Source organism: Anabrus simplex, chromosome X (assembly GCF_040414725.1).
Source record: "Anabrus simplex isolate iqAnaSimp1 chromosome X, ASM4041472v1, whole genome shotgun sequence".
NCBI lineage: Eukaryota > Metazoa > Arthropoda > Insecta > Orthoptera > Tettigoniidae > Anabrus > Anabrus simplex.
Window position 1 is genome coordinate 110,637,317 of NC_090279.1, and position 15,143 is coordinate 110,652,459.

Sequence of the window (15,143 nt, forward strand, 5' to 3'; positions counted from 1 at the left end):
CAGGTGATGTAGGAAATATAGATTAGGAAATGAAGTCTTAAAGGAAGTAGAGGAATATTGTTACTTGGGTAGTAAAATAACTAATGATGGCAGAAGTAAGGAGGACATAAAATGCAGTCTAGCACAAGCAAGGAAGAGCTTTCTTAAGAAAAGAAATTTGCTTACTTCAAACATTGATATCGGAATTAGAAAGATGTTTTTGAAGACTTTCTTGTGGAGCGTGGCATTGTATGGAAGTGAAACATGGATGATAACTAGCTCAGAAAGAAAGAGAATAGAAGCTTTTGAAATGTGGTGTTACAGAAGAATGCTGAAGGTGAGATGGATAGATGGAATCACAAATGAAGAGATACTGAATCGAATTGGTGAGAAGAGATCGATTTGGCTAAATTTGACGAGAAGAAGAGATAGAATGATAGGACACATCTTAAGACACCCAGGACTTGTTCAGCTGGTTTTTGAAGGAAGTGTAGGTGGTAAGAACAGTAGGGGTAGACCAAGGTATGAATATGACAAGCAGATTAGAGCAGATGTAGGATGCAATAGTTACGTAGAAATGAAAAGGTTAGCACAGGATAGGGTGGCACGGAGGGCTGCATCAAACCAGTCTATGGACTGATGACTCAAACAACAACAATCCTTTTTAACTCCATATTATTAATGAACATTGTTTTTCTCATTGACATTTAGTAATTATTTTCCTAACATTTCTGATAGAGTAACGTGAATATTTCATACGGACCACTGCTGTTAAATACCCTGTGGTCTTACCTGTTGGTGCCAGTCACTGCCCCCATGTAAATATGTTACGTTAACCTTTGTAAGACATGCCCTAACATTTTGACGCTGTTATCCTTCACAACTGGTAATCGGCTGATATGTTGGTATCCATATTATCACTGCACATTGTTTTTCTCATTGACTATCCCTACTGTAATATGTCAATATTATTTCTTAGTAATTACAATTTAAATCCAAATCAGGTACCTGATTGATGCCTTGAGGTAGTACTGTGACTGATGATGCCTTCCATGAAAGGCAGAAGATGTCTTATGTGGAAATAAAGATAAATTTCAAATTATTTAAAATTTTAATGTATTGAATAGGTGATATGATAAACTAATTAGCATCCAACATACATTAAGAATATTTCACACATGGTATATTCTGTATCTACATAATTTCTAAAATCTAAATACTGTACTGTATCTATAAACAGATAAGTAGGTTGTAAAATATGGATATGTTTGCCAATAATACCTAAGATGAAGTTTCTTTTGCAAAATCTAATGTTTGAGTTATTTTTGTAACCATTTTGTTTAATTGGAATTTGTGGATATTTCAAATTTTTTAATGGTCCCTTGAGGGTTGAATTGTCCAAGTTCCACTGTATCACAATTATTTCAAATAATAATACTTCAGCTAAAGATTTTAAAAATTACTTGCAGTTAATTTTACAGATACCTTTCCAAGATGCTGCTGGCCACAAGCTTCCATTGTACGACAATGCAGTGACATAGCACTAGTACTCACTATTGCTGTACAGTAATATCCCTAATTGATAAAACTGAATAATGGTTCTGTTTTGGGTACTTGGTTGTTGAAACTCATAGTTGGTTATTGGTTGAAGTGCAAGGGTACCGTACTTTTTTCGATGAGTGAACAGTAATTGTTTCTTATTACTCAATATCATTCTAAAAATTTAGAGAGAGAGCAGAAATTTAAAATTTATGCTCGAGGTATTTCACTTCCTTCGATGAATAGAGAACATTTTGCATGCCAGTTAGATTTTGTTGTTAGAAAATTCCTAGAAACAAAACACCTACAGAGCCCTATACACATACAAGCATGGTTTCGCGAACCTGGTCTTTTTCAAAGTTTGCGAGTGAAGATCGCTTGTGTGTGTTGTCACACAAACCATGTTCGTGCGACGAACATCGTTTCGCAATTATAAAATCATTGCTTTATGTACTATATGTGAATGTCGAAACTGGTAGTGTAGTATAATAATTACAATAAACAACTGTTGATAAGGTGAAATTCCTTTCCTATTTAAAGATGTGTAATTCGTCAATACGGATATGAAGATTATAGATTACGATACCGTAGCCAACCAGGCAAAAGGTCAAAGATTACGAACATTGTTTCTGTTGAGTTGGAAAACTTGGTTTATGGAGTTTCCAGTTAGCGTGTTTATTAAGTGGTGCGAACGTGGTCTTCAAGTTGACTGTACAATCCGGTTATGACTGGCTGAGTTGATAACATAAGACCAGGCATTGGGAGCGAGCAGTTGATAAGAACAATATGATTCTGTGTGCTCTTTAGAGGGCTAAACACACGTATATATAATAGCCTAATAGTTTTACGTAAGCAAGAATACAATAATTCTAATACTCGCATTTAGATACTCATCCTTGAGGACCTCGTAGGCAGCTTTGCAAGTTTATGGAACTATCTTTCCCAGAGCTTAAGGGGAAATTGCTGCTGAAAACTTCAAATCTTCCTTACTTTTTCCCTTAGCCAAGTACCGAATTTTAGTGTGAGCCATACTTCTACCATGATCGCTTTTCTCATATGGGTATCTTGCTTTGTGATCAACAGCGCAACTACTTTTAACAGGTTTTCTGTATCTGACATTCACAGAAGATTTTGAAAGTCCTTTTCACTTGTATGTTTTAACATGTTCAAAAGATTCATATGTGACCACATATCTCCTTCCTATAACCAGTCCTTACACCACGTACTCCTTTTCTTCCTCTTCTTCGTAACACAACCCAACTCGTCTAGCACGATATTGGCAGCCGCAAATTTGAAAACGCTAATTTCCACTACAAGTGTGAGATTGAGTTCTTAATGCTGGATGAATGTGTGTGGCGAAGCAGAAGCAAACTTTAGGAACCAAGTTCGTCGAGCCACGTTCCTATTTGTATAGTGCGCTTAAGATCCTGGCTTTAATTGAATTTGATTCTGCCAGAATTCAAGTTTTACTGGTTATTACATTTCTCATTTGATTTAATAGGACCTGCTGAAAGCTATGTGCAGTACTGTTCTCAGGTAATGCAGATAATAGGCAGCGTATGACTGTGGTAGTAATGGATTTTGGAAAACCATTTTTCAACCAACATTTATTTAAATGGCTAGGGAATATTTTTTGCTTTAATTATGATATCATTGTAGGTGGAATTCTGCCCACATTTTTGTGCCATTAAGAAGAGGCCAGAGATGGGAAATGGATTCTCGCCATCTCATAAAATGTTTAGTATGTAATTCCATCATTAGACATTGATTAAGACATTTTAGCTGAGAGAATTGGGGGATGGTACGGTACTGTTATACATCTGATTCTGAGATTTTATAAAGAGGTTGAAATTGCTGTGCCCTGCAAGTTTCTACATTTGCTTGAGTAGTAGTACACCATTTCAAAAACGAGATATTGATTCGTGGATTGAAATGTGAAGAAGGACTACTGGTACTGGAACACTTCTCGCATTGGCAGTACAAGCTGCTGTGTCATCAAACACCAACAAAGGATTTATGAGGTGCATGATTTTATTTACCTTACATTAGGCAATTTTCATAATATTTTGTGTATTCATAGAAAAGTTCCTGTCAAAAATGATCATTTCTGGGTTTGACATTAGCTTTCTGTAAGCCACATTTAATAGGTCAGTGGCAGTTATAAATGGTGTTGGTTTTTAAGATTTGTACAGCATGCCCTTCTAAATTAATATCTTAATAAGTAGGTACTTGTGTAGAGAGTGATTGTATACAGTAGGTTCCAGATTCATAAAATTATAAGAATATGAAGATGAAGTAAGTTTGTTGGAACATGTATCACAGTTCATATGCAGCATACAGTGTCTTGTGATGGCCAGGAAACTAGAACTCATGATTCTGAGGAGAATACTGGGACCCTTAAAAGAAGAGGGAGGGATCTACAGAATTTGTTACAACGATGAGCTGTACAAACCTAACCACCATGAACCCCTGCGGACTTACCAACAGAATCTTTGCTGTGGCAGGTGGAGGGAAGGCATCCAGGAATAAGTGGATCTTTTTGGTCAAGTCGGATCTGGAACAACTGGGGATCCCATATGAGTCCATACATTACCGCCCAAGCCATTCAAAGGGGAATTTTTGTAACCTCATTTACGAGTAGGAAGAACACAGGGACCAGCAGACTTAATTGGACGGAGGAAAGAAAGCTGGCTCACGGCCAGAAAATGAAGGAGTACTGGAAGAGGAGAAAACAAGGTGATGTGAGCGCTGTAGTCCTCAGTTGGCCCAAACAATGAAGAATAAAAGAATAGAATCTGGGAAATTCCTAGAATTTCAAATGAATTTTGCCACAGACAGATTGAAGGACTTTCCCATGTTCAGAGTACTCCTGTGGAGAACTTGCATTGTCGTACAGCCAGATTATCTTTCACTAATGCATTGGAGGAGAAATGACGACCATGAAGACAAATGTGCTTTTGCATCCACCCTTCTCTCTCTCTCAGATTCAAGACTCACAAGGGACCCAAAGTATTTTTTACAATGTTGCAACATATCTATGAAGCTATTTTTAATGACTTTTGAGAAAAATATCTCAAGTCTACAACTGTCACTGATTTAGTGATAGAAGCCGGTGAGACAGTCCCTCACTTTTTCACTGATTTTTGTGAGAGATTTGGTTTTGTGACAGCAATTATTACATCACATTGCTTTAATTGCTCTCTGTTGGTATATTTCAGAACAATACGTAATGGTTGAGTCGTGCACGCAGTCTTCTGTTTCTTTCAGACCATTTACTCAAATATTATTGATTTATTTCTCATGTACTGTATGTAGAACCCTATTATCAGAACAACCTGAAAACACTACAGAAAGGTTATGGAATGAAGTGAAGAAATATTAAAACCATTATTGACACAATTTTTTTTTTTTTTCCACTCTTGAGGATGTAACAAAATGTCAGTAGTAAATAAATTATTTGGCATTTGACACAGACTGATCGCTGAGAAGATCAGTCTAGGACCACCTGTCTGTTGAAGGAGAGAGAGTTGGCTGTGTGGTTAGGGTCATTTAGCTGTGAGCTTGCATTTAGGACATGGTGGGTTTGAATTCTGCCGTGCTGGGCTGAGTGGCTCAGACGGATGAAGTGCTGGCCTTCTGACACAAACTTGGGAGTTTTGATCCTGGCCCAGTCCAGTCATATTTGAAGGTACTCAAATACATCAGCCTCATGTCTGTAGACTTACTGGCACATAAAAGAACTAATCCAGGACTAAATTCCAGCAGCTCGGAGTCTCCAGAAACTGGAAAGACAATAATATAATTGTTATATAAAATCCTCTGTTGGCAACCGGGAAGATGTTTTTCCATGTTTTCCCATTTTCATACCACTGTAGCTTAATTAAGGCCATTCCCAGCCCACTAGACTCATCTGTGTCGGTGCAACGTACAGCAAATTATAACAACAGAACTCCACCTACTCTAAGTCGAAGTCATAATGAAATACTTCTTGCCTCCAGATACTTCTGATGAAATTTAAAATGCAGTGTAATTTAATGATTCAATATGCTTTATTAATTGAACGCTTCATCTTGTGATTTATTGATAGCGATGAAAAAATATAATTTTACACAAAGTTGAAGATCTCTAAATAGAAACTGGAAGACAGTGAGATGCTGGTCTCATTACACACGAGTGGATTTAGGTTGTTCCAGTTCCTACCTTTGGTTTATCGATGCTTAATGGCCCTTCATAATCCTTGGTTAGAAGGACTTTGTAGGTAAATTCTGTTTTATTTTGGGCATTTGTGATAACTTGTATATATTGTAACATGGGTTCTGAAGATAACAGATAACAGGTTGAGGCAGCAATCACATACGTTGAGAACTTGAAAACACTCGAAGCTAAGAAACCTTGAAACATGGAGAATGATTCCTGATAAAGTTGTTTACAGATATAACTGTGGATGAGGTACTTAACTGAACAGACTTCTCCTTTATAACTTAAAATTCTACAGCTTTTGTCTCTTTTATGGACAGTAAATAACACTGTATTTATATCAAGTAAAAATAATACCTAGCCTGTATTGAGGGAAATATCCTCAAAATCTGTCCAATAGATTTACAGATGACAGTACAAACATAGTTATTTTATAGTAATAGTTTTGACTACATGCTTTTGAAGTTGCATGATATTTGTCTATATCGTACTTTGTACGTATGCATTTTTTTCTATTTCAGAGTAATTTTATCCCTCTGTAGATGGGGATGCTGGAATACCTGCATGGTACTCCATGCTTGTCATAAGAAATGACTTAACCCAATCGCTTCAGCTTTAATTGTCCTGCACACTCACTTAGATCAACCTCAGCATGAGTAAACCAGAACTACTGTGCACCGCCATAAATGGAACAGCAACCAGAATTTTCATGCAGAGTTTACAGTGAAGCATTAAAAATAATATTTCTCACCAAAAATAATGTTGGAACAAAGATTCTGTATGGTAAATCTGGAAACATTTGGGTATATGAACAGGCACATCACAATTTTTGGGGTGCCAATTCATTTATTTTAGCTGGAATATAATTGGGTGACTGGGCAAGTTGGCCATGCGGCTGTTAGCTTACATCCGGGGACAGTGGGTTCGAACCGCACTGTCGGCAGCCCTGAAGGTGGTTTACCATGGTTTCCCATTTTCACACCTTAAGGCCACGGCCGCTTCCTTGCCATTCCTAGGCCCTTCATATCCCATCGTCGCCATGTGACCTAGTTGTGTTGGTGCGACGTAAAGCAAATGACGAGGCTTATGAACCTGACATACGGTATCCTCATTGGTGTCAAAACCACTTGTTATCGTCTACTCTTTATTTCCAATCTGATTCCGGTAATTTTTCCGTAGCATAAATGTTTCCTCCCCCCCCCCCCCCCCCCACACATTTTGGGAAAGCAGTGGGTTCATAAACTACAAAAACAGACAACTCCGATACAGAATCATCTAAATATTTGTTTCTCAGTTCTCGTGTAAACACTGTACAGTGATGAATAATTGGTTGGTTGTCACTGTTACTGACCTACACCAAGTCACTATGTTTTGCTTTCATACACAGGGCTTTAGGTATGATTACAGTCACTCGTATGAGACGAAGTGTCACTTTCATATAAAATCTCTTCTTCAATATTATCATAATCATCGTCATCATCACTGTCCTCTGAATTACTGTCTAAAACACTTTCAATTAACTCAGCAATAGCCTTTACTCTGCCTGGAGCCATTGCTAGGGTCCTGACTGACACCTGTTGAAGAGGTTACAATTGCACAACAGATTATGGTATAAGTTCTTAGAATGACAGCTCTAAACAAGTCACATTCCTGTTCTATTCATAGAAGTTTGTAAAGGGTAAATCCTAGTCCATATGATTTGGCATGGTGCATGAATATCTTGTCATTTGAGTTGACGGGCTGGTCAGTGCTCATGTGAACGTTGAGTATGTTGAAAGGGCTATCAACTTGGGAGCGCTGGTCAGTGCTCACGTGAACGTTGAGTGTGTTGAAAGGGGCTGTCAACTTGGGAGCCGCTGGTCCTCATGCTCAGTCTGGTATTGCTTCCTGTCTGACCTTGCCTAGGTTATTGTTTTATTTTGACCCCAATGGTAAAAGTTTTCACACCATCACAACCCTTTTGTTGATACCTTCATTCTTGGAAAGATCAGAGTTGTTCACTTTTCCCATGGATTAGCATTCAAAATGCAGTTTTACCTCCTCGTAAAACGACCACATTGTTGCTTGCTGTCCGTTTTATTGAAACCACTGTCGTCTTCTCTTCGTAGGTTGCCGAGACCATGGAGTATCCAGCTTTTGTCAGATGTGAGCCTGGCTGTTTGTGGGACACAGAAGAAGACATTAAGTGCGTAAGTGGACTGTTAAAAACAGGAAATTTAATAGCCTGTAGTAATCTGTAGCCTACTTCACCGAGTAACACCATCTCATGGACTGAAAGAGAGTACTTATTGAGTTACTGTATAGATGCCTACATGGTGCCAACAAACATAGAAGTCCATGACTTTGGGAGGACACCTTCATCTGGATTAATAGGAACAATACTGAGAATTCATTCATTATTCTGTATGTCTAGTGGGGCTCGTCATTAAAATTTTAGACTTGCGCTCGGCATGACAGTAGCTTGTTCTTGCAGCATTCGTATGATAACTGTGCTCTGCTCCAGTATTGTAGAGCTATCTAACGGTTATTGAGAGAACATTTTTTCCCATTTATTATAGTTCGTGGAAATTGTTATGACTTTCTAACCTCTGTTATTCTTGAATGTTAATGAAAGTTTACTGATGGTAAAGATTGAATTAAACATGGTTACTCCTTCATCTTCACTCACAGAAACTCATATTTTAGAATGGTTGGTGGACAATGGTAGTGACGTTGATGATTTAATACTGAATAATATAACTGAAAGTGAACAGAGTGATACTGAAAATTAACGTGGAGGTAGAGATGCTCCCCCAAATCCATGGTGCGAGTGGAAAGCTGGCAAACCTGACTTACCTGCTTTCTTATTCAACGACACAATTTGTGGATAAAAAAAAGCATCATGTAGGAACAATCCTTCAACACTGCTATACCAGCCGTACCAACGATTTCAGGTATAAGTAAACACATAAACATAGGTAGCAAATACCCAAGAAAATCATTTAAAAATTAACAGCAAATACTCACCAAGTATGTGAAGCAAGTAGACATGAACCAGAGGCCACACGGACCAAACCAAAAGGATTTTGCACGCTAGGAAATAAACAGAAATCTTGAAAGAAAAACACACGTAGTTTCTCTGAAAAATCAAAATAATTTAATTAAATACTATCGTGAAAAGAAATTATATTTGATTGAGACAAAACCCCTTAAAATCTATGGTGCACCTTCTTAAGGTAAAGTCAAATTAATTAAAGAAATAATTAATTAATGAAATTAAGACTGAATTGAGATCAAAAATACTTTACCTAGAAGTTATTATCGGCGTAATAATTTATACTCTCTCCGGAAATACTTTAGGACTGGCTACTTGGCTATTGAAATTCGTGTCTTTAGAGTGGTTTGCTGCTATGTATTCATCAAGTAATTCATGGTCACAGATACCATGGTTTTCTATACTTATAAACAGGAACTTCCACTGGCTTGAAAGGTTATTAAGATGCCCATCTCTAGTGTATGCCCAGACGGTGCCTTTTCCTGTATTCTCCTGCATTCTAGTGTCGTAGGTGTGAACTATTTTGTCACTCGCTCCCCCTCCACTGGGTGTGTATGCGCACGTCATCATTGTGGCTCTGCACTGAACGGAGGCTCCTGGGTAATCGCCGTTATTGTTTTGAGAGTGAAGTGACATGGAAGGGTGGCCTGCTTCTCTGCTTGGCGGCATGGATTTGGTATTTAAAATGGACCCTGGGTGAAGTTAATTCGATAGGGCTTATGCCCTTGTGAACTTTGAAGTTTTTTAAAAATTTTATTATTATTTCATCTTCCTCGTCTGGAAATTCTGTGTGCTTTTAAGGATTTCCTCTGCCATACGTAAGTAAGCATATGAGGCTGGAACTACTTCTCTACTACAGCAAGCTGGTGCAACATAAGTGTTTTTACTACGCTCCTTTTACTGATTCTGTGTGGTGAACTGAATATTTCGAAAAGTGAAGTGCACTCCAGAACATAATGAAGCTTTGCATCATCTAAATTCTGTATTTTAGCCTTGTGAATTTCAAACATTTTTTCCGCTTAAAAAAAAGAAAGCGTATGTTAACTAGGGACTTGCGTCTACTGTAAATTAATGTTAATTCTTATCCTTGAAAATTGTTAATTCAATACTTAATGATTAGCTGTGGCCTTATAGGCCTGATAGGTAGGGGTTAACGCAATGTTTTGGCAATGTCACTAACCAAGCGAGTTGCTGCAAGGGTGTGGGGTTTACGTTCGTATTCTATTCCCATTCTAACGTCATTTCTGACTTCTTAATTAAATTGTATTATTAATTTGCTTAGTATTTTCGTGGTTTTTCAGTGTCCTGTTGCTCAACAACGATTGAAATTGAGGAAAAGTTTTCTTCATTCTACTGAGTGCCTTTCAGAATCATCTCAATCATCAAGACTAACTTCCTGGAGATCCAGAAACCTTCATCTCAATGGATGGATGGATCCATCTGAAACTCTTCCAGCCGGTTATGAAGAGTCATGGTCTACATGGAAGAGTCTGAACAGGCTACGGTCTGGGGTCGGTCGATCTAAGAACAATATGAAGAAGTGGGGTCTATCTGAAAAGTCAACCCTCTGTGCCTGCGAGGAAGAACAAACCATGGTGCACCTCCTTAGTTGCAACTCCTGCCCTCTCGTTTGCACCATGCAAGATTTAGTGAAGGCCGCACCAAATTGTCGAGATCTTGCCAAATTCTGGTCCGATATGGTATAATTGTTATTTAGAATGTACCTCTAGTATTATTATTATTATTTTTTTTTTTACCAGTTAGGCATATTTAATTATTTCTCTTTTAACTAACAATTTATATGATGCATTGCTTCTGATACGAATAAATAAATAAACCTATTGTTGATTGGGAGCCTGTGATTGGCCCTTTCCATTAACTGACCTAGCGTGTTTTCGTTGCTATGGAGATGCTAATTTTGTTGTTGGTGATGCTGATTTTTTATGAATGTTGATGGAAATGAATTGATGTCCCTGTTATAATATTAGTATTGTGGGTGGTTCAACCTGTTTTTCTCTCCCTGTTGGCAAGTTTTCCTACCCGTGTCGCGGTCCTGATTTTTGTTATTGTTTTGGGGTAAACTTTTCTTGAAACTTGATCGTGATATTACACCTTTCCTTGTAGGAACTGCTTGGGATGTACTCCACATAACATTTCTGATTATTAAAAAAGAAAAGGCAATTAAGTGAACATTGTTTGATGGTGATATGAAACATGGAGTAAAATTTATCGGTATTTATAGGATATCTAAAGGTGGAAGAAGTGTTTCAGTATGGCGTATGGTCTTAATTAATTAATTAATTAATTTAATTAATTTCTAATGAAACGGTTGACCATAGATTTTATAAAAAATCTTTGAGAACTAAGTTTTTGGGTTTATTTCCAGCGAGGATTATTTTAATTAAAGTGTAAGCATCTTATGGTCTACCATTAAATCTCTCTTTGTTTCCAAGTAAGTGGTTGTGTTTATTTGAAAAAGGGTAAACATTTTAAGATGACCAGGTCTCCATTTTATCCCCCCCTCTGGTGTTACCAATTTATTAAATGGTGAGTACTTGTTCATTTTTCTTATTTGATATTTGTAGGACTCATACGTTTCCACAACTCCGATCTGTACCTTTTGTATATGGTCAGAGCATTTGTGCTGTCACTTGGGGTAATTGTGTAATTAATTGCGCTAAGTGGAACAAAGTGACGAACGTCCTCTGAATTAAACAATACCAGATAGATTGATAGATTAAGAACAAGATCAAATTACAAGATAATTAGTTTTCCAAAAGAAAATGTCCATGGACTAGCATTACTACCTGCCTGAAGGGCTCAAAGACAAGTACCTTGTTCTTTCAGATATTTACTCGTAAACTAATAATTAAATCCACCTTTCCCAGGAATTCTTTTGTTCACATTAGTTGATAACGTAGTAAAGTGAGGCCGCGAGATTCTTTCAAGAACTGGATCACAATAGGTACAACTGGAAAATTAATTAACATCAACTGAACGCATGTCCAAAGATGGAAACAGGTCACAATGATAGGTAGATATCCACAGGACGGCAAAAAATCCATCAATTAAAGATTCTCAGCTCCAGGCAGAAAAATGTAACTAAGGCTCAAGGTGACTTGCTTGAGTCTTTGGAAGGAGATACGCGTGGCGTCAGGAGAGATCACATTTTCTTACAAATTACAAGAACATAAGATCTGGCAAAAATAAACTGCAGACGTCCACTTCAAGTAAATGATAAAGAAGAAAGAAAAACTTGAGGGCATTAGCCCTCATCCGTTATGTGCTATCCAGGAACGTCAAGATAAAACGACGTTCTACAGAGGAGCCACCACATAACACTCCCAACATTCATGGCGCTCGACAATAGACTAGGAGCACGCCAGCAAGCCTCATATTAAATTCACCCTAGAATCAGAAACTAATCCTAGATTTAACGACAACTAGACTTCCCTCTTCCTTCTCATACAAGATTTATAGAAAACCTACCCACACAGCAACAATGATAAGATTCATCACAGCCTGAAACCCATAAATGTGCCGCATACAATAGTTTGGTCGATCACACCTTCAAAATTCCTATGACCAAACTCTATTGCTAGATTTAACAGTTTTAACAAGGCAATTATTCAACACATAATTAACAAATTCAGACATCGTCCTAAATCAACATTACAAAAAGACAAACCTTATCCTAGTATGTTTTCAATATAGACATATACAGCATCTTCAGAAAACATAACGTCAACATCTCCTTCAGCACCAACAACAGAAATACAGATGTCTTGTATAATTTCACTTCAGTAAACAAAACCAACCCTTTCTAAAAATCAGGAGTCTACAGGTATCATTGTAATGATTGTAATTGTTCATATATCGGTCAAACTGAATGGAGCATGTTAACGCAATTAAGTACAAGAGGTTTTCAGCAGTGGGCCAACACGTACAGGATTTAAAACACAAATTTATTAGTATAGATCAAGACATAGAGATAAAGGCCTTTTACTTGGCACCACTGAAAATTGCTACATACATCTGGACCAATATTTCAATTCCAACCTAAATCTGAATGACATTTCTGAAAGACCTAAAATTCATTTAGACATCTTCATTACAGTTTTTACAAACATCATACTTCCAAATAATAGCTCAGTCTTTCGTGTCGCACGCAACACCTTTTCACTGTATGCTCCCCTACCGCAACGCCCCCCAACTCCACTCACACTTTCGCCACTCCCCTTCCTCAGACCCATCTCTCCTCTCCCCCTCTTCTACCTAAGCTTACATCTTGCCCTTGATCCATGCATGTCCCAGCCCTCAGTTCCTCTTCACACTCCGTGTCTAGAGCAAGCTGAACGAGGTGCGTCTCTTACTAAACGACAACTTTCTTGTCTTACTTTCATCCTTTAGATCTTCTCATTTTTTAATGGGTTCCTTATCTCTTTTCATGCTTCTGGTCTCGCATTGGACTGGGAAACTCTGGTCACACAGTATCTTCAACGACCTTGCTTGTAATATGATCCACCTGGTCAATTACGATACACTATATATCTAGTGTTGTTATTCACGGTTGTGTTTTTCCACAATTAACTCATCTTTCCACAGAAGAACCTTTTAAAAAAACATGTTTTGCCAGGCTGAGTGGCTCAGACGGTTGAGGCGCTGGCCTTCTGACCCCAACGTGGCAGGTTCGATCCTCGCTCAGTCCGGTGGTATTTGAAGGTGCTCAAATACGTGAGCCTCATGTCGGTAGATTTACTGGTACGTAAAAGAACTCCCGCGGGTCGAAATTCCGGCACCTTGGCGTCTCCGAAAACTGAAAAAGTAGTTAGTGGGACGTAAAGCAAATAACATTATTATTATTAAATAACATGTATTCAAGTTTTAAACTAAAACCCTCATAGAAAGGTCAATTTGACATTGTGACTAATAACGTCACACATGACCTCAAACATGGCAGAGACTTAAACAAAAATCAACATTTAAGTGTTTTCATTTTCATTGTTTTACATTGACTATCAAGATTTCATCTTGTTATAAATAGAGGGCCTTTGCCTTCAAGCACAGTCATTTCTTGTATTTTATCTAATTAGTGATCTTTTAATTGTAAAGGGTTATGTATTGTATTTTATATTGTGAATATTCCTTGTATATTTACCGTATTCAATGATCGGCTGATGATGGCGTCTAACAACGTCAAAACCGGTACCGAGTAACCAAATTAAAATTAAAATGTTGTAATTGAAACTGGAAAACATAATTCTTTTGTATTGAAATGTCAAGTCGAAACTCATAAGAACTGAACTATGCAGCCTAAATCTAGTCTAATCTGCTTGTCATATTCATAGCTTAGTTTACTTTTCCCTCAAAATCCATCTGAGCAAGTCATGAGTGTCTTAAGATTTGTCTTTCATTTTATCTCTTCATTCGTGATTCGATCTCATCATCTCACCTTCAGCATTCTTCATTAACACCACATTTCAAAAGCTTCTACTGTCTTTCTTTCTGAACTAGTTGTCATCCATGTTTCACTTCCTTACAATGACAGTCAGAAGACTTCAAAAACATTCTTATATCAGTGTTTCAAGTGAGCAGAAAGACCTGCCTCTGCCTTCACTAGTTATTCTACTACGCAAGTAAAATACCAATATGACCACATTTAGGGGACCTCAGAAATCAATTTGTTATAGTGGAATTTTGTTATACTGAAATAAGTAAATTAATAAGAACTCTCCTGTTGATATATCTGTAGCAGGATCTATATTACTTCAGCATGAATCAACAGATCATAAAGCTTAATATTTATTAGATGGTAGGAAAATTGAGTTATATAAGCAATGATATGTAGTAATTGCAGGAAGTTTTCTGTAAATGTTCAGTATATCCACTATGTTCTGAAAAAAGTCTGTGATTTTCTTCTGAACACTTCAAGACATGAAAGAACATTCAACCAGCCACTGCAAAATGAATTTAAGACAGATTCTGTCACATCTCTCCATCATCATGATCATCATCATCATCATCTGCAGTTTCCAGCTCCATCTCCTCACCACTTCTCCCTAGTCACTCTTGCCCAGTCCTCTCCTCCTCTCTGTACGCACTCTTCCACACCTGCCTCTTGGTCTTCCCCTTGGCCGTTTGCCTGTTATATCCATTTCATGCATCCTCCTCTGTCTTTCTCTTCATGTGTCCGTACCATCCAAGTCTAGATGCCTCTATCCTATTCCGTAGTGGCTCTTCTTTTACTATATCTTGAACCTTCTCATTTCTCATCTTATCCCATCTTGTCACTCCTGTTGTGTTTCTCAGAAATTTCATTTCACTTGCCTGTATGCTATTCACGGCTCTCTGCCTCATTACCCATGTCTCGGCTGCATACGTCAGAATAGGTATA

General features: G+C 37.7%; 1 protein-coding gene across 1 annotated transcript in view; it reads left to right on the forward strand.

Annotated features, from left to right (window-relative positions):
- The first annotated feature begins 2,963 nt into the window (after positions 1 to 2,963).
- The window catches only part of LOC136886808 (zinc finger protein 311), a 42,457-nt gene continuing 30,277 nt past the window's right edge, over positions 2,964 to 15,143 (forward strand). The window contains exons 1-2 of the mRNA XM_067159634.2: positions 2,964 to 3,054; positions 7,824 to 7,904. Of these exons, the coding sequence (XP_067015735.2) occupies positions 7,836 to 7,904 (69 nt within the window). The 5' untranslated portion in view covers positions 2,964 to 3,054; positions 7,824 to 7,835. The remainder of the gene's footprint in view (positions 3,055 to 7,823; positions 7,905 to 15,143) is intronic.